Raw genomic sequence first — 21,346 nt, 5'->3', positions numbered from 1 at the left:
GAAGGTAAATTGTACCATGTGTACACACTATTACCCTATCTATACACACACAGTCAGTCCTCAGGACACCACACAGTGCAGGTTTTCCATATCTCCTCACAGAATCAAGTGAAATAATTAGCTCCACCTATGGGTCTTTTAAAATGTGTCAGTCAGTAATGAGTGCACCTGTCAGGTGACCTGGAAAACGTGAACTGTTTGGGGTCCTGAGTACAGAGTTTAAGAACCATTGGCCTAACCCTATCCATTCACCCTCCCCTCCAAAAGTCTAACCCTAATCTTTCATACACCCTGATATGCAGCATAGCTGTGGTGGGGAAATCTGGTGAGGGGGCGTGGTCAGCCGGGATGGGAAGGAGTGATATATGAGGCGGGAGTAGCCCCGCCCCCTTGGCTGAGCATGCCCCCTCGCAAGATCCCACCCCCATTAGGGCTGCTTTGAGAAATTTCCCGGGCTGGTTTAAAATCCCAATCCGCCCCTGGCTGGCGACATGTCATAGCTGAGGGAGTCAAGCAGGCAGGCAGATATAAAGAGACAGTGGCACAATGTTGCCATAAGGATAAGAAGAGAACTCCATGAAGCAGCTATTGACAGATGGAATCAGCAAGACAAAGAAACCCGGGATTCTTGCTGGGTATAATACTGGATCAAATGTTGCATTGTGAACCCTCAAGTAGAGCACTTCTCCTACGATATATTTTGATGAATAGAAGCGTCTTTTTCAAGGATCCTCTTTCATTTCCTTATGGCAACATTGTGCCTCTGTGAGGAACCCATAAAGAAACTGCTATATGTTTATCCACAATACATCACAAGTAAGCCTAGTGTAAGCATTATCTTCAATCTAAAAGATACCTTTATATTCATTCACCTAAGCGCTTTTATGTAAGCACATGTAAGCACATTCATGTATACACATCGTAGGAGGTCACAAGGTGAAACCATAAAGATACCCTGATACAGATGGGGTCTGTTTTATCTTTGCTGGCGAACCGGCAGCAGCATGCTGCTGGCGATCCGCCAGCAACATGGCGCTCCATCTGACTGAGACGCACGTGCGTCCCCCACGCACGCGCGTCTCAGTGGCGGGGCGGCGATGCGGACGCAATACTGTCCGCCTCCCGCTCGATAGTGCTGGGGGGGACCCGTGGAGGCTGCGGGGGGGTGCGGTCGCCCGGTGTGGGCACCGGGCGACCGAGGGCAGCACCGTCGGCAGCGGACGCACGCGCACCTCGTGCGCGCGTGTCCCCTTCCAGCATACAGATGGCGGGGATGCAGGTGATGGCCATGGCGACGGCATCGCCATCACCTGCAAAGATGAATCCCGATACATCTGTAGGTGTTTAGGCACTGCAGCTGATGTAAGCACGTGTAAGCATCCCCTTCCAAGCGGCTGATTGGGAGTTCCCCACCACTGAGTGTTAAACACTTAAAGGTTTTTCACTAATACCCTTCTTTTCCATATGCTTCTCTTTCACATATATATCATATGGAGGATGAAGTGAAAAGGATACATATGGACATTATCAACAAAATCACTTAATCCTAATGTGGACTAGGGATGAGCGCCAGGGGCAAAGATTTGGATTTGGTTTGCTGCCGAGATTTGGATTTGGCTTTGTCGAACTGTGGTCAAAAACTGCCCAAATCACATAATTTTTGCTTTTTTTGTCCCTAGAGCAGGGGTTTCCAATCTTTTTCTAATCACGGCACCCTAGAGTATCAGAATTTTTCCAAGGCACCCCATGTCCCAAAAAAATATATATCAAATTAAGTAGATGTGCTTCTTAGGTTCAGTTATGTGGTAAAGGGCAGGATTTGGTTCTGATTGTACACATTTTATGATTGGCAGCCACCAGCACTAGTTTTGTCCAGAAATAATTGATTATAAATAATTTGAATTGGGCCTGGACGACCAACCCGAGGCACCCCTGCAAGTGTCCCGAGGCACCCCAGGGAGCCTAGGCGCACAGTTTGGGAACCACTGCCCTAGAGTAATATTAATCTCAATAACATTAATTTCCAGCCCTTTCCAGACAATTTTAATCACTTTACACCTCACAATATTATTTTTAGGGTAAAATGTTGCACCGAGGTAGCTGGATAACTATGCTAAGCCACACAAGTGTGTGTTACAAACATGTGGCTCATCTAGGAGTGTCACTGTAGCAGCAGACAGGATGGCAGTTTGAAAAAGTAGGCCTCAAAAAGCACATAATGACAGAAAAAGAGGTGCAAGATGAAATTGTCCCTAGGCCCACCCACGCACCCTTAGCTTGTAAAATAATTGGCAAAAAATAATATGGGAGCAGTACACACAAGAATGAATAATTAAAAATGAGAAAATTGATTAGTTTTTTTTTAATTTAATTTGTTTGTAATGTGCAGCTTGTATAATGCTGCTTGGACACAGAATAATCACACACGCAACTTGTGGTGTATACTATTGGGGTGGAGTATACAGCAAAAAAATAAAGAACAGCTAAATGTATTTTTATAATGTATTTCTTTTTTATGATGGCCCTTGGATAATACTGTGTGGACCATGAATGCAGAACAATCACACACGCAACTTGTGGTGTATACTATTGGGATGCAGTATACAGCAAAAAAATAAAGAACAGCAAAATGTATTTTTATATTGTTTCTTTTTTATGGATGGCCCTTTGATAACACTGCGTGGACCATGGAGGCAGAATAATCACACACTGAACTTATTCTGCTTCTTCTGACAGTATATATGGTGTATAGTCTGCATTGCACAAGTTACATAGTTACATAGTAGGTAAGGCTGAAAAAAGACTTGCGTCCATCTAGTTCAACCTGATTGCTGATTTGGTAGGTTCTGATATTTGACAGACAAATTATATTTCTTATTTGTACCCATGGATGTTTTTCTCCAGTAAATGTTTGTCCAACTTTGCCTTGAACGCATTTAATGAGCCAGCCGTTACCACCTCTCTGGGAAGAGAGTTCCAGAGTTTGACTGTTCTGACCATAAAGAAATTCTTTCTACTAGCTGAATGAAATCTTTTTTCTTCTAATCTATACTCATGCCCTCGTGTCCTAGATTCCTTTCTAGTAGAAAAGAGGGTGTGTGACAGTTCCTTATATTGGCCCTTGATATACTTGTACATGTTGAGCATGTCCCCCCTTAAACGTCTCTTTTCTAATGTAAATAGTCCCAAAATGCTTAATCTCTCCCCGTAGCTTAAATTCTCCATTCCCCTAATAAGCTTTGTTGCTCGCCTTTGGACTTTTTCTAATTCTATGATGTCCTTTTTATAGTGTGGGGCCCAGAACTGCACTCCGTACTCGAGGTGAGGTCTCACCAATGCTTTATACAGTGGCATAATTACCCTTGAGTCCCTAGTTTCCATTCCCCTCTTAATACATGCCAGAATTTTGTTGGCCTTTTTTGTAGCTACATTACAATGGGCACTACATCCCAGTTTGCTGTCTATTTGGACTCCTAGATCCTTTTCAAGTATGGAATTACCCAGTTCCTCTCCGCTAAGGTTGTAACTTGCACATTGGTTGTGTCTCCCAAGGTGCATAACCTTACATTTATCTACATTGAACCTCATCTTCCATTTTTTTGCCCACTCATCTAGAATTGCAAGATCATTTGCTTAGTTTTATATCGTCCGCAAAGATGGATACATTGCTGAGTAACCCTCAGCAACACCCCTTTATCTGTACTGCACAGCAACCCTCTGTAGTCTGCACAACACCCCTCTGCACATTAATGTAATTGTTTGTAATGATGACTGAGTGATTGATGACAAGTTCAAGTTTAAGTTAAAAAAACCCAGTGCCAAACCCCTCTGCAGTCTGCATGCACTGCACACAACACCCCTATGTCTACTCTGCACTGCACAACACCCGTCTGTCTGCACTGCACAGCACCACTCTGCAAACTAATGACTCTTTGAGTGATTGATGATGACAAGTACAAAACAAGTTCAAGTTATGTTAAACACCCCAGTGCCAAACTCCTCTGCAGTCTGACTCTGCATGCACTGCGGCACACAACACCCCTCTATCTGACTTCACTGAACAGACAGCACCCCTCTGCAGTCTGCACAATACCCCCAGTTAAAGTTTAAAACACCCCAGTGAACAATGCCTCAGAAGCTCGTCACTGCCATGAACAGCAGAGCTGGGTGAAGCAGGAAGTGTGACTGTGAAATGGCGCCGAAACAAAGCCGGAAACTCGCGAGCGCGGATCACGGGTACTCGGGTCGGCAATGTTCAGAGAGGTTTGGATATTGGAAACACGCTCGCCACGCTTCGGGCTTGGTGGCTTGCTGCTCTCGCCACACTTTCTATTCTCAACTCCACGCCGACGTGGATAGCGGGGGTATGAAAAGGTCGGAGGACGCGTACCGCCGCCCCTCGCGGGCTCGCTGCGCTCGCCACGCTCTGGGTTCACGTTTATAGTGGGGGGGGTGGCGTGAGGGTGCATTTAACATTGCAAGCACCCATTAGGGTGCTTATACAATGTTTAATCGCATCGCATTGTATGCCATATACAATGTCATACAATTTTTAAATTGTATGACATTGTACAATATCGCGCGATATCGTATCGCATCCCATACCATCGCATGCCTTTTGGTATGCGATGCGATGGGCGCCGCTATAATACACAAGTACCCAAAATAGTCTAATGTATTTTATGGGAGAAAGAAGAAAGAGATAGAGAGCTATAGTTAGAAAAAAATGGTCCTTGGGTCTCTTTGTGGTCAACATGGGGTGTCAAAGGTGTAAAAGGTACTCAACATCCCACAAAAGAACAAGCCCAAGAGAAAATTGTGAGCCCAAGAAAAAGTTACCACACAGATTCTATTGTAGCTAGGATTTTAATCTATACATGTGAAATCAAGATCTTCATTTAGCCTTTGTGGATTCAATGTTTCTAATTTAAAGATCAAGGCAGTCTCAGCTAAACATAAATTCTTGAAACGGTCACCTCCTCTTTTGGTGGTAGTAATATGTTCAATACCCATAACTGAAAGACCCGAGGGGTTACTATCATGAAAATAATTGAAACGTCGAGAGATACTATGGTGCAAAGTCTTTCTTAAAATATTGTTCTTTTGTGGGATATTGAGTACCGTTTACACCTTTGACACTCCATGTTGACCACAAAGAGACCCAAGGACCATTTTTTCTAACTATAGCTATCTCTTTCTTCTTTCTCCCATAAAATAAATTAGACTATTTTGTTTTGTTCTCTTCCCCTTCTAATTTTACTAATTTTACTTTTTTTAATATATATATTTGGTAGAGGAGTTAACATTTATTCTACTGTCTTCTGGTGTATTATATAAATACTAAATCCACACTGAGATATAGGGGGAAATTTACTAAGAATACGAAATTTCGTATTCGCATTCTTAATACGAATGATTACGACTGCATACGGCTGTTTCAGCCATATGCAAAGTCGTGTTCCGGAGGGGAATTTACAAAGCAGTCAAATACGACTGCTTTGTAACCCTTGAATGGCGTAATGATTCGTATTATCAGCCGTATATTCGTAGAGGCAGTCTGCACAAATCAGTCAGATCCGTGCAGGGTGCAATGTGTAAAAAAAAAATAGAAAAATAAATAAATAAATAAAAAAACGGCGTGGGGTCCCCCACGGCTGTAATCAGCACAGTGGCGTAACTATAAATTTTGCTCCCCCCAGCCAAAAAAGTTTCTGGCGCCCCCCCTTAAACATTACGTCACACATCATAATGCCCCTTGCACTATATGCCACATGCTGTCATTAACCTTACACTATACTCCACACACCTAAGTCACTATGGCCGGAATTTAATGCCGCCTGAGTTCAGTGCAGTGCGAGATGTCTGCTGAATTCTGATGTTTTTTAAAGGGGAATTAACTTAACAGGCATGGTTTTGCCTTGTAAGTTAATGCCCCTTTAAAAAAACCGTCAGAATTCAGCAGACATCTTGCACTGCACTGAACTCAGGCGGCATTCAATTCCACCCTATACTGTATGTCCCACATCCTTATGCTTCTTACTCTATAATTAAGACTTCTGTGCGACGAAGGCGCACCGCCGCCAGAAAAAGTGTGTGACTGCACTGAGAGGGGGCAAGGATTATTGGGAATAATGCTCCCACAAGCCATGCCTCCCGTTTTCATCACTATGGAGGCATGCTAAGCGCTCTGTGAGCTTCTGGCATGCCCCCAGCCCCTCTGACTTCTGTGAATAGATGCTCTGTGTAGGCGCAAAATGTCATGGGACAGACAAAAAATCCCTGTCGCATGAAAATCGGTACAGATGGGAAGTACTGTATGCTGACATATGTTAACGCTTGGACACGCAGACGCCGACAAACATATGCTGAAAAATGGACAGATCCTAAAACACTGGCGCTGACAAGCTGATACATGGACGCTGACACAGACCCACATGTTGACACATGGACACTGACAGATGCCTATACACAGGGATACGCTGACACACGAGACACTGATCCTGACAGATGCGGACATCTAGAGACATAACACAGACACCCAGACACAAATATGCTGACACAGACACTGACTGTTTTGCATCCCACTGTAGAAAACCAGGGTTTGAATGGGTTAACCTTATTGTTGTGTTCAGCTCCTGTGCTGAAGCCTGTAGAAGGGGAGGGCTCTGTAACCAGAGTGCAGGGTGCAGGGGAAGAGAAGGCAGCCGCTGGAGCAGGTCGCAGGATGGTCAGGAACAGAAAGCAGGGAGAGGGACGATGCTGCAGCTGCCTAGCCTGCGCGGACAGACGGAGGTTGCGAGTGTGCACAGAAACAGTTCTGAACTTCCTACCAGTGTGCTGCTGCTGCTGGGAGGAAGGGGGGTAGAGACAGGACGGACCTCACCTCAGATATGCAGGTTAGAGAGAGAGACTTCCTGCGCTCCCGGGACTAGGACTGGGTGGATTGGGACACTGTTTTCTCTGCTCCCTGAGGCTCCCTCCATGCTCAGCTTGAATCTTCCCGGCTCCTCTGCTCTGTTGTCCCTCTCCAGCGTGTGACGTGATGACGTCACACGCATAGGAGAAGCTGAGGCAGGGACCAGCAGTCACTGCTGCTTCCTCTGTCACTGTCCCAGGCCGCGCACCTCCCCGCCCCCCGCCCTCTCATTCGACAGCCGCTGGCACACCCATCCTCCCATTGGACAGCCACCCGCCCATCAAGTAAGGGCAATGTGACAGTCTGACAGTGAGTCTGTCAGACTGTCATGGCTGCGGCCGTGCAGCGGCCGTCCGCAACACTTACTAGCAAAAGCAGCAGCTCACTTTGGCACTCAGTGTGCCGGGCGGGAGCCAGCGCCCACGCAGCCCCCGCTCCTCCAAGCAGTGGCGGGGGCTGCCTTGCACAAGTTACGCCACTGAATCAGCACCAGGCTGAAAGAGGGGTTGCCCGATTTTTTTAACACCAGCCCCAGGCTCCAGGTCTGGGGCTGGTTCCAAAAATATGGGGGACAAAATGAGTAGGGGTCCCCCGTATTTTAAGAACCAGCCCCAGGCAACCAGCCAGCAGGGTAATGTCACAGCCAGGGGACACTTATTAGATAAGTTCCTGCGGCCAAAACATCATCCTTCCGACCAGTCAGCCTGGCCAGGGGCCCTGGGGGTGTGGGGACCCCCCCAATAAAGCCCCCCCCCTCCAGGACTTACCTGACCAGGCTGAAGCCTGGTGCTGTCCCCGTTGACCCTGGAGCGGTGGTCACCGGGCTGATCCTTGTGTAAAAAAAAAAAAAATTAACTATTGTTTAATACTGTGGAACTATGAGTCCCAAGCAAGCCTCCCCGCAAGCTGGGACTTGGAGAACCACAAGTCCCAGCATGCGGGGAATTAAAGGGCCCGCTGGCACTTGCAGTTCCACAGTATGAAAAATAGTAAAATAAACACACAGTGACACATGAAAAATAAAACTTTAATACATCCAAAGCCCACACATACTGATTCTTACCTATCTTGATCCCATCGGTAGGTCCCTGGGTCCGGGGTCCGGTGCTCCTGGGTCCGGGCCTCCATGGTCCAGGGTCCGGTACTCCAGGGTTCGGGGCTCCAGGGTCTGGGGCTGCAGAGTCCGGGGTCTGGGGCCTTGGTTCCGGGGCTGGTCCGGGGCTCCAGGGCTGAAGAGTCCAAGGTCCAGGAACCGAAGAAATCTATAGAGGGACCTGTGGAAGGAAATCCAACTCACCAAGCTCATCCGGCGAAGATCTGTCCTCTTCGTTCCGAAGTAGTCCAGGTCTTCAGAAAATAACAAACACCAGACTGTTCCTGCCGGTACCTGAGACGGACTGAGGAGAGACGCAGAGATGTTTCATCTTCTGAGCCTCTCCTTCGAATGATTCTATTGGCCGCCTAGCGCTCCAGAAAGGGGTGTGTGGCCACTCACAGCGGGCGTGTCCTTGAGTGTAGTGTACCACACCATATACAACTTCTACACATTATGCAACAAAATACTAGACCCCATTATACTTTCCCCTTACACATGGATTGTGTCAAAATTCACATAATGCCACATGGATTCAGCCAAAATTCACATAATGCCACACGGATTGAGCCAAAATTCACATAATGCCACACAGATTGAGCCAAAATTCACATAATGCGACACGAATTGAGCCAAAATTCACATAATGCCACACAGATTAAGCCAAGATTCACAATACGCTTCAAAAAATGGGACATTGTCCACCAAAGGCTTGCATTAAACATTTACATCATAATGTCCATTACACGTTAAGTTACACGCCATTATGTCTATTATGTATTATGCCAAACACCATAATGCCTATTAAAAATTATGCTACATAAGTGCTGCTTATCTACATGCTCATTGCCATGGGTTCCATGCTCATTGCCAGAGGTTCCATGCTCGTTGCCATGTGGGATTACATGCTCATTGCCAATACATGCTCGCGGTGAATGGGGGACAGCAGCCGCCAGGCAGAAGTGATAGCCACTGACAGTGGCAGAGCCTGGCTGTATTCAGAGCACTGCAGGTCCCGGCTATTTGAAATAATACCCCTTTCACACCAGAAAATGCATTCCCGAGTTGGCCCCTTTTACACCAGCCTAGTCCCTGCTTTTTCTGGTGTGAGGGGGAGAGAAAACCACCCCTCCCCCTCTTTAACCAGTTATCTCATTTAACCGGGTATATCTTCGGAACCAACTGACCCATTTACATGAGACAAGTATTATATTGAAGAACTTTTGAGTGGGCTTTGAATGATTTTGACCCAGTGAAACTAAAACGTTTGGTTCCAGAGTAATCTGCCCTCAAAAACATGAACAGCCATGAAATTACATTTCAAAAATAAATAAAAATTGTTTACCCGCAATATCTCTGGAACCGATTGACTGATATGGAATCCGCCAATGTGTGCCACCAGCACCTCTTTACAATCACATTGCCTTATCATCTGGGATACAACCTCTACAGCGTTATTTGCCTCTGACATAAACATCAGTGTGTGGGAAAGAGTTTTAATATTACAACCATTGGGTGAGAAATGTCAAGATCAAGCTTACTAACTGCTTCTAAAACGCTAATTAACCCTTCTTCAATTACTGCTTGAACTGTGGTTTGCCTGTATGCCTGCATGCTAATTCAGCAAGAAAAGGGACTTAAGCTTTAACCCATTGCATTTAGGCTTTTTAACTCATTCAAAAGCACTAGGTGGGAGTTAACTGCTACCATTTGTTACTAATTGTAAACCTTTTACAGATATCAATTGATTGTGACTTTTTAAATGTACTAATTTTTGTATTGTTTTTGATATACAGTAACTGTGCTAATTCTTTTAATATGAATATATAAAAATGTATACATTTATCAGTGTGTCTGGTATCTTTGTGCACAGCACTTATCACTCGTGATTTAATTTATTTGACTAATTGCAGCGCAATGTCTCTTTAAAAATGTGTGTCAGTGTGTTTATTTAGCTATTTCTATTACTGTGGAACTACAAGTTCCAGCGGGCCCTTTAATGCCCCGCATGCTGGGACTTGTGGTTCTCCAAGTCCCAGCATGCAAGGGAGGGTACCAGGGACAGTACCAGGCTTCAGCCTGGGCAGGTAAGTTCTGGAGGGAGGGCCCCTTTGTTGGGGGGGGGGGGGGGGTCCCCACTCCCCCAGGACCCCTGCCCAGGCTGACTGGTCAGTAGGTTTGATGGTTTGCCCGCGGGACCTTATATATAATAAGTGTCCCCCGGGTGTGATATTGCCCTGCTGGCTGGTTGGACCTGGGACTGGTTCTTAAAATATGGGGGACCCCTATTAATTTTGTCCCCCATATTTTGGGAACCAGATATAGCCCGGGAGCATGGGGCTGGTTTTAAAAAATCAGCGGAGCCCTACGCCAATTTTTCCCTCATTTTTTAAAACCAGTCTGGTGCTGGTTATAGCCGTGGGGGACCGACCTCACGCCGTTTTTTTTAATTTATTTATTTTTCTTTTTTACTCTGAAGCCTGCACGGATCTGACTGATCCGTGCAGGCTAAAGCCAAATATGTCAAAAAAATACGAATACGCCTAAAAAAATCGTATTTTACTATACAAATTAGATGGAGAGACCATTTGTTGCTACAAAATTTATACTTACTTGTAGCTAGTCTTGTTCTGAATCTTTGCACCTTGATTTTGTGTCTCCTTTCCAGCTGGCCCAGAGGTGTTTTGTAGTTCAGGTCCCCGGAATCGGTCTAGAAAGGAGTCCGGTCTTTGATCTTGATCACGCAAGCTCTTGTGGGCCCATTCCCGGAGGACTACTACTAAACGTACTATCCTGAAATAAGTAAATACATATCTCCAATGTGTAGGAAAACAAAACAAAATCACATCAATCCAGTGGCAGTTCCATAAGTGGGGCTGCCGCACAGTCGAATATTAAAATAGTGAAGCCACACCCACTGCGAGTGAGTCAGTTAGAAATGGCAATTGGTGGCATTTGGTGGCCCACAGTTATTTGAATTTTGATCTGTGCTGCAGCCCCCACCCCTGGAGCATCCTCTGCATCAAACCAAAAACTAACTTACAATTTACATTACATTCAGTTAAAATTCAAATTGTGAAATAAATTGTGCATCCATGCATAGGATAGCACCACATCTGCCATTCCTAAGAATGGGGCAAAAACTGCCCTTACCACTTCCAGGTTGGGGTTGAGTGGGTGGTAATCACATTGCTTAAATAAATAAACAGAGAACCCACTATAGAAAACTTACTCACCTTAATACACAATTTTGAATGAACCATTCTGTGAACACAGCTTTCTAATGCACATCAGCTAATCTCAATTACATAGTTACATAGTTACATAGTAGGTAAGGCTGAAAAAAGACTTGCGTCCATCTATATCAAACTAGTTATGTTATTATATTTTAAAGACAGATTATGTTACTTAGTTATAACCCTTGATATTTTTAGCTTATAAGTGTTTGTCCAACCTTATTTTGAACGTATTTATTGAGGTGGCTGACACCACCTCGCTGGGAAGAGAGTTCTAGAGTGTGACTGCTCTAACCGTAAAGAAAAATTTTCTGTTAGCTGAACAAAATCTTTTTTTCTTCTAATCTATACTCATGCCCCCGGGTCCTAGTTTCCATTCTAGTAGAAAAAAGGGTGTTTTGACAGTTCCTTATATTGGCCCCTGATATATTTGTACATGTTGAGCATGTCCCCCCTTAGACGTCTCTTTTCTAATGTAAATAGTCCCAAATTGCTTAATCTCTCCTCATAGCTTAAATTCTTCATTCCCCTAATAAACTTTGTTGCTCTTCTTTGTATTTTTTCTAATTCAATTATGTCCTTTTTATAGTGTGGGGCCCCAGAATTGTACTCCATATTCGAGGTGAGGTCTAACCAATGCCTTGTACAGGGGCATAATTACTTTTGAGTCCCTAGTTTCCGTGCCCCTTTTAATGCATGCCAGAATTTTGTTGGCCTTTTTTGCGGCTACATTACATTGGGTGCTACACCCCAGTTTGGTGTCTATTAGGACTCCTAGTTCCAGTTCCTCCCTGCTAAGATTATAACTAGCACACTGGTTGTGTCTCCCGAGGTGCATAACCTTACATTTATCCACGTTGAACCTCATCTTCCACTTATTAGCCCACTCCTCTAGATTTTCAAGATCCTTTGCTTAGTTTTATATCGTCCGCAAAGATGGATACATTGCTGAGCAACCCCATCCCAATATCGTTAATACAAACACTAAGGCCAAACACTGAGGCACTCCACTTAGTACATGAATCGTGTCTGATACGGCACCGTTCACAACCACTCTTTGGGGCAGATTTATTAAGCTTGGAGAAGAGATAAACTGGAGATAAAGCGGAGAAAAGGCAAAAGGAGATAAAGCAGCAGCCAATCAACTCCCAACTGTCTTTTTCAAACACAGCTGATTGGCTGGTGCTTTATCTCCTTTTACCTTTTCTCCGCTTTATCTCCAGTTTATCTCTTCTCCAAGCTTAATAAATCTGCCCCTTTGTTCCCTATTACTCAGTCAGTTCCCTACCCATCTGCAAATATTTTCACCCAATCCCATGCCCTCCATTTTATTTATTAACCTCTTGTGTGGTACCGTATCAAAGGCTTTAGCAAAATCTAAGAAAATTTACATCCACAGCGTTTCCGTTGTCAAGATTTTTGCTAACCTCCTCATAGAAGCCTAGTAGATTAGTTTGGCATGAACGTTTTTTTTTACGAACCCATGCTGGTTCGTACTAAGTAAACGGTGAAGGTCTAAATATTCCTGGATACCATCCCTTAAAAATCCTTCAAATAGTTTAGCCACTATTGAGGTTAAACTTACTGGTCTGTAATTAGCTGGATCCTCCTTTTTTCCTTTTGTGAATATTGGCACTACCTCTGCTATTTTCCAGTCTTTTGGTACTATACCTGTTCACAGGGAATTTCTAAAGATATAACGTAGTGTGGTAGCTAGTTCATCCCTTAATTCCATTAGTACCCTGGGATGAATCCCATCTGGCCCCGGTGATTTATTTGTTTTGATTTTGCTTGAGCCTCCGTGTTATTTCAATGGGCGTGAAATAAACAATGGGGCTTATTTGTCCCATTTGTGGTAGATGTTCGTTCCTCAGTCTGCTCTCCCTTAGTAAACACTGATGAGAAGAACTCATTTAACAGTTTTGCTTTTCCCTTATCCTCTGTAACACTTTTTCCATTGGTGTCCGTTAATGGGCCTACGTTTTCGTTAATTATACGCTTACTATTTATATATTTAAAAAAATTTGGGGTTGGTTTTGCTTTCAGTGGCTATGCGTTCTTCATATATTATTTTAGCTGCTTTGATTACCTTTAACGAGACTTGCTTACCCTCCCGGAATATCCGGGAGGTTTCCAAAAATTGGCTCCGCCTGCCAGCCCCCTGAGAAGGTGGGCAAGTCTTCCGCATGCCTTCCAGAGCCCCTGCACCCCTTTCCCCGGTGACTCTATTACCAAAATGTGCAGGTCCGCAGAGAGGGGCGGGGCTAAAATGACATGATTTGCATTGTTTAAACCCTATTCACAAACCTGCGAATAACTGCGTTTGTGTAACATGGGGACAGAGCTTGGTGACGTCAGCCTCATCCCAGACCCCTTGAAGTGTTGTCTTTCTAGACTTCTCCCAGAAAGGTAACTATAAAAGTAGGCACGCATGCCTTAAACCTGTGACAGCTACTTCCTTAGTGGTAAATCAGGAGTTGTGTTGGTGATTGTCTCAACTTTAAAAGCCATTAGTTAGTTGGCAGATGAGCTCTAAACCAGGAAATCAGCATACTGTATATTTAGTTTACTTAACTGTGATGTTACAGCAAATGCCAGGTTCTTCTGAGTCTAAGGGGCCGATTCAGACCCGCTCGTGGCAAGCCAAATTTGTCCCTGTCCACCATGGTTGGCGTTTGGCATGCATAAATATGCGCATGTGAAAACCCCGGGAGCAAAAGGCTTTACATAGTTACATAGTAGTTAAGGCTGAAAAAAGACTTGCGTCCATCTAGTTCAACCTGGTATAGATATCCATTGCTGATTTGGTAGGTTCAGATATTTTACAGACAAATTATATTTCTTATTTGTACCCATGGATGTTTTTCTCCAGTAAATGTTTGTCCAACGTTGCCTTGAACGCATTTAATGAGCCAGCCGTTACCACCTCTCTGGGAAGAGAGATCCAGAGTTTGACTGTTCTGACCGTAAAGAAATTCTTCCTACTAGCTGAATGAAATCTTTTTTCTTCTAATCTATACTCATGCCCTCGTGTCCTAGATTCCTTTCTAGTAGAAAAGAGGGTGTGTGACAGTTCCTTATATTGGCCCTTGATATACTTGTACATGTTGAGCATGTCCCCCCTTAAACGTCTCTTTTCTAATGTAAATAGTCCCAAATTGCTTAATCTCTCCCCGTAGCTTAAATTCTCCATTCCCCTAATAAGCTTTGTTGCTCGCCTTTGGACTTTTTCTAATTCTATGATGTCCTTTTTATAGTGTGGGGCCCAGAACTGTACTCCGTACTCTAGGTGAGGTCTCACCAATGCTTTATATAGTGGCATAATTACCCTTGAGTCCCTAGTTTCCATTCCCCTCTTAATACATGCCAGAATTTTGTTGTCCTTTTTTGTAGCTACATTACAATGGGCACTACATCCTAGTTTGCTGTCTATTTGGACTCCTAGATCCTTTTCAAGTATGGAATTACCCAGTTCCTCTGCGCTAAGGTTGTAACTTGCACACTGGTTGTGTCTCCCAAGGTGCATAACCTTACATTTATCTACATTGAACCTCATCTTCCATTTTTTTGCCCACTCATCTAGAATTGCAAGATCATTTTGAAGCATGGTGACATCTTCTGATGATTTGATGACTTTGCTAAGTTTTGTATCGTCCGCAAAGATGGATACATTGCTGAGTTGTGTGATTGACAGCAATCTCACTCTGTGAGAGTTCTGAATCTGTACTTACCCACAGGCTGTGATGGCGTACCATATCTGTATTGCACAAGGAACACGTCCATTAAGGCGTCAGCCTTAATGATCGGAATTTTATTGCTTTTTGGAGTTTGAGTGGAAGAATTACAACAGGTTTCTGAAATGCCAGATCATGTGTAAGAAGCCTTAATGGGACATGTGAAACCGTAAGGTTTTTTGTCTATGGAATATCTATCTATCTATCTATCTATCTATCTATCTATCTATCTATATATATAGGTGTTCCTCTTCTCACCATTGTGAATTTTGTTATTAGAATAAGACAGCACCATCGAATATACCCTACTTTGTCCATTGTGTTAGGCTAGTAAGGTCCACAATATTCACATATGGAAAAACAATTCTGAAAAGCTGAATTAATCATGAAAATAAAGATTATTTTATCCGGATGGAGTCAAAATCCCGGCGGTCGAAATACCGGCGCCGGAATCCCGACCACAGCAATGTCAGCAATTTCTCCCTCTATGGGTGTCCACGACACCCATAGAGGGAGAATAAAATAGTTCCAGGCCCACTGCGTGATGAGCACAGCGAGCCTTAAAGTGGGGGCGATCCATGTCCCCTTTGTCGGTATTTCAGCGGTCAGGATTCAGGCGTCGGTATTCCGACTACCGTGATTTTGTACTAATTTCATTTTATCAATGGCAAGTGCAATATCTATGAAATATAGATCTTAATGCCTGCCATAGGGTTGACTTTACTAACCCTTATGGCAGGTATTAAGATCAGCTTTTCAGAATTTGTGTTCCATATATGTGTAATGTGGAGACACACACTGTATGTAAAAAAACTGACTTTTTAAATACACCCCTGCACTTGCTGCTTTCTGGTGGGGCAACAGTCAGGTAAGGAAGGTGGCTGGGCTGGCACACTTCGCAGAGTCAGACTCCGCAAAGGCCCATGGGAGAAGGAGCTGCTGTGTCTGGGCATGTGCAATAGCACTCCCCAAGGAGCAGCGGCCATCTTTGACAGTGACAGCCAGCCCTGACAGCCTCTCTCCTCCCACCCACTTTAGTAAGTATATTATCTGGCGCCGACGCCATGCGTACACCGTATCTGGCCCCCCCCCACTCAGATGTTTTTTATGCAGGTTCAGTCACAGCAGCTGTGTGAGCCCTGCCAGCGGCCTCACCATCACACAGTATCTTTATTCTGAGCAGCCTCCAGCCATCCTTCCTCTGCAGCCGCCCGCACCAACACTCCCACCTTCACAGGCTCAGCTCTGATGTGTGAGCTGCCCTGTCAAAGTGCAAGAGCAGAGCCGGCGCCGTCTGCTGACTCATGCAGTGGTAGAATAGGGATTGCTACATGCGGTATGACATACCCAAGCAAGATTTAAACTCCTATGATTTTTAAAAAATACTGTTATTTCGTGAAACTGGTTTGCCCAGTGATGGCGGTTATCTCACTAGTTTCTCCCTGGTTCACACAATGTTAAATGTCCTTTCTTTCACCTGGTTCACAGAAAGGTAACAGTAATGATATATAAGGTACAGTATTTCAGATTCTGCTTACCTGGAGAGTGCACCTCTTCCCCTAAAAGATGCCTGTGATACAACATCTCCATTATCTTGGGAAATAACTCTTTGCAGCTCCGAAGAGGTGTCATCGCACGCAGACAAAGCCCTGTTGGATGTCAGGCAGAAATACTATTAAATATAATTCCTTTATCATGACTATATCATGATATCATGACTATATATTTTTAAGGCAAGATATTGCACAATTTAATGCACATAGGTGTTTATGTAGAGCTGGGTGAATTAGTGTTCCAAACATACAGTAATAGGAATGTACACATGTTCAGTTGGAATCATCTCAAACTACATACATCGTGCAGTAAAACCAAGGTGTACGTAGACACATCTGTATGTGCAAGGTTTATGTCCAAAATAACAAGTGTGCAACACAAAAGCTAATACCGCTTTCACACCGCATCCTTGACCCAGGTTATTGACGAGATGATGGCGTATCAACCCAGCTCTTGGTGCGGTGTGAAAGCACCATTTTGTAAAAAATTATTTGCGTGAAAAATTATTTGAAGACCTTAAAGATACAAAATCCTCATGTGCCATTGACAAGATGTTCAACATCAGGCATATCTCACACGATATCATCATTAGTGGCTAATTTAACAAACGGGCAAAAAGTATATAGTATATATTTAAATTGTTATTTGAAGTCTTTTTAAAGTTTTCACTTTTTTGTGTATTATGCATTTGTAATAAATTGATTATGTGGAATGCCCAGGTCTTCTGAGTATTTCATATATGGAGAGCACATACAAACTCCAAACAGTTACATTTACTATTAGTTACAACAAGCACAGTATTTGCATATATATGACAGGCAGTCTAGCACCAATTATACAGCTTTCAAAAGTGTGACGCTGGCATGACCATGAAGGTCACAGCAAAGAGCTTACCGTGTAGGAAAAAAGCAAAGTGAAGAAAGCAAAGGTATTGTAAGTGAATTACAGTATGAGAGTAAGGTTTGGGATCAGATTGCTAAAAGAGGGACATATTTGAGGGTATGGGTCACATGGGGGTTTATTCTAGTTCATTCTTTCTGACAACATCCTTCTTAGATGGACAAAACAATGTGCACTGCAGGGGGGCAGATGTAACATGTGCAGAGAGAATTAGATTTGGGTGAGTTATTTTGTTTCTGTGCAGAGAAAATACTGACTGCATGACTTTACACTTCAATATAGATCTCACTTTGAAGAAAAACCCCACCCAAATCTAATTCTCTCTGCACAAGTTACATCTGCCCCACCCGCAGTGCACGTGGTTTTGTCCATCTAAGAAGGATTTTGTCAGAAAGAATGGACTAGAATAACCCCCATGGTTTTGACCATTAAAGAGAGATTTTGCTTTTGCGCGTGAACCAGAATCATGCCTAATATCCAATATCTAAGGTCCTGACTGCACTGCATCCCACCTCAAATTTTTACCAGCACACTTGCAACAGTATAGATGTACATCCTGTATAATAACTCACCTGCTCCTACAGTTGTCTGCAGATTCCAGTTCATTTTCGCTTGGTGTCTTAATAGCTGAACTTGGATGTAAGTTGGGAGAGGACGAGTTCTTGTGAACATTTGTCTGACCAGTCATCCTCCATGGGTGCACTCAGAGGACATGAACTTCAGCACCAGAGTCACAGACAAGCACAATAGCGACAAGAATGAAGAGATTGTGGAACTGCACATAATAAATAAAATAAGAGAAAGATGTATTCATTGTTAGAACAATTTTCTTTTTTGTGATACAGGGTGGCCAAACCTGTCCTCAAGATCTAACAACAGTTCATGTTTTTTCAGGCAACCTGTGGATCTATAGTTGGAGTGAATGCAGCATGTTTGAAAATGTGACATGCTCCGCCCCCAGACCGGGACTTAGCCCCGCCCATCAGCCAATCATGGTCCGGCATGAGGGTTTTCCTGGACCATGATTGGCTGGTGGGGCTAAGTCCCGGTCTGGGGGCGGAGCTCCGGATGTAAACAAACCCGCCCCCAGATACCGGAAGCATTGGGGTCCGGAGAAGTCCCGAAGATCAGTGTGGTGAATATAATTTGCTTCCACAAGTACAGCCCCATGGATTCTACCCCCCCACTATAAACGTGAACCCGAAGCGTGGCGAGCGCAGCGAGCCCGCGAGGGGCGGCGGTACGCGTCCTGCGACCTTTTCATACCCCCACTATCCACGTCAGCGTGGAGTTGAGAAAAGAAAGTGTGGCGAGCCCGAAGCGTGGCGAGCGGTCGCGGATACCTGTGAAGCCCGCGAGGGGACGCGGATACCTGTGAAGGTATCCGCGTCCCCTCGCGGTGCTCGCTGCGCTCGCCACGCTTCGGGCTCGGTGGTGCTCGCCACACTTTCTATTCTCAACTCCACGTCAACGTGGATAGTGGGGGTATGAAAAGGTCATAGGACGCTTACTGCCGCCCCTCGCGGGCTCGCTGCGCTCGCCACGCTTCGGGTTCACGTTTATAGTGGGGGGTTGGCGTGGGGCTGCATTTAACATCGTAAGCACCCATTTGGGTGCTTATACAATTTTTAATCGTATAGGGGGCCAAAATCGCCTCGCATCGCATGCCATCTGGTACATGGCATGCGATGCAATGTGATTAAAACATCGAGCGACCAACATCGGGGGCACCGCTAAAATACACAAGTACTGGGATGTTCACCAGCCACTTTTCGTGTTTTGTGTTTTGGGTTCTGATTACCTTGATGTTTTGGGTTCTAATGGGTTTTGCCAAAACACCTCCTAAACATTTTGTGTTTGGATTTTTTAGGTTTTGGGTTCTGATTTTTTTGTTAAAAAAGCATAAAAACTGCTAAAATCGCAGAATTTTTTTTTTTTTTTTACTCCTACGCTATATTGACCTCAATAACATTCATTTCCACTCATTTCCAGTCTATTCTGAACACCTCACAATATTGTTTTTAGGGCAAAAGGTTGCACCGAGGTAGCTGGATAACTATGCTAAGCCACACAAGTGTGTGGCACTGCAGCGGCAGACAGGATGGCAGTTTAAAAAACTAGGCCCCAAAAAGACCCCTATCTGGCTTGATCGTGCACTGTTTACCATGTGCAGCCAAGGAGCGGTGGGCATTTTGTGCAGCACAGAGTTTGTCTGCAAGTGTGTAAGTGTTTTGATCACTTTAACATCCAACAATACCCTATCTGGCTTGATTGTGTGATTATGATTAATTAATTAATGTAATTTGATTGTTTAATTTTGTGATTATTATTCATTTATTACCAGTCGTCTCTTAAATCATTGCCTAATGGGTGGAGGGGAGGGGGCTAATCAATTTTAAGGTGGCAGATGGAAGAGTTCCACCACCTCTCTAGGACCCCAGGGTTGGAGATGTATCGCTTTTCAGCAACCGGTGTCTTACTAACTAACCGTACATGTACGGGTAGGTAAGCAGCCAACAAGACCCCTATCTGGGATGTGAGGGCTATCTGGCTGCTACTTCTGTCACTCAATTGATCGCTAGGGTGGATTCAGCTATCTGGCTCGCTAGGCGGGTGTTTCCTTTCCTCCATCACCGCTTCACATGCAGCCCTGCTCCTCTGCCTATGTCATAGGTGGCCGTGTAGGCTTCAATGGCCTTTTGCTGCTCCTCCATCCTCTGCAGCATATAGAGGGTGGAGTTCCAGTGCGTCACCACCTCTTTAAGCTGATGGCAGGGCAGGTTGATGAGTTTTTGCTACCGCTCCAGCCTTCGGCAGGCAGTGGCAGAATGCCGAAAGTGTCTGCAAATTTTGTGGCCCACCACAAGCATCTCCTTTGTTTGTCTTTGTTTGCTGCAAGTGTGTAACTGTTTTGATCAGTTTAATATCCAACAAGACCCCTATCTGGCTTGATTGTGATTATGATTATTACTAATTAATTGAATGATATGATTGTTTAATTTTATGATTATTATTCATTTATTACCAGTGTGATTATGATTATTAGTAATTCATTTAATCTGATTGTTTAATCTTTTGATTATTATTCATTAGAAGTCACCTCTTAAATCATTGCCTCATGCAGGGCTGGGCAATTGCGGCCCTCCAGATGTTGATAAACTACACATCCCAGGATGCTTTGCATTAGTCTTGCTATGTGGCCATGCTGAAACTGATGCAAGGCATGCTGGTATGTGTAGTTCATCAACATCTGGAGGGCCGCAATTGCCCAGCCCTGGCCTAATGGGTGGAGGGCTAATCAATTTTAAGGTGACAGATGGAAGAGTTCCTCCACCTCTCTAGGACCCTGGGTTGGAGATGTATCACTTTCAGCAACCAGTGTCTTACTACCTAACCGTACATGTACGGGTAAGCAGCCAACAAGAACCCACTATGAGTTCGATACCTGATTTTCAGTTAAATCCACCCCCTGGAAATCAGGTATCGAACTCATAGTGGATATCCCACATAAGACTGAGACTTTCTTTCCACAAATCGCTCATAAGAGTATTGGACCATCCATTGAGGACATAACCCCCAGTGTATTTCCCCTGTCCCATACCTACCTGTTGTATGTGTATACCGGTATTAGAACTTACACACACTAACATAAGTGTATTTTATACAGTTAAAGATATTGCATGCTTTTTTATAACCATTGATTATAGGCCATTGTATTTCTGTAACAGAAAAAGATTTACCTATGTACCCTTTTTAAATAAATATCATTGTTTGTTTACATTGCAAATAGCAGTGACTGCTTCATTATTTTAGATAAGTGATAATTGTAACCACTTCACATAGGTTTACCCGTAGCGCAGAGTGACACCACAAGGTGTAATCCCCCCCCCCCCAATCAGTTTTAACAAGAGGT

The 21,346-nt window shown here is 44.2% G+C and overlaps 1 protein-coding gene across 1 annotated transcript in view; it reads right to left on the bottom strand.

The window, feature by feature from the left end:
- Positions 1-18,204, bottom strand: part of CNGA2 (cyclic nucleotide gated channel subunit alpha 2) — a 48,412-nt gene extending 30,208 nt beyond the window's left edge. The window contains exons 1-3 of the mRNA XM_083159063.1: positions 18,006-18,204; positions 16,518-16,628; positions 10,623-10,802 (exon numbers count right to left, since the gene is read on the bottom strand). Coding sequence (XP_083015189.1) covers positions 10,623-10,802; positions 16,518-16,628; positions 18,006-18,121 — 407 coding nt within the window. The 5' untranslated portion in view covers positions 18,122-18,204. The remainder of the gene's footprint in view (positions 1-10,622; positions 10,803-16,517; positions 16,629-18,005) is intronic.
- Between the last annotated feature and the right edge of the window lie 3,142 nt (positions 18,205-21,346).

This window comes from Crinia signifera, chromosome 9, assembly GCF_055691185.1.
Source record: "Crinia signifera chromosome 9, ASM5569118v1, whole genome shotgun sequence".
NCBI lineage: Eukaryota > Metazoa > Chordata > Amphibia > Anura > Myobatrachidae > Crinia > Crinia signifera.
Note: the sequence above shows the minus strand (reverse complement) of the source record. Positions and strands in the feature narration are given on the sequence as shown.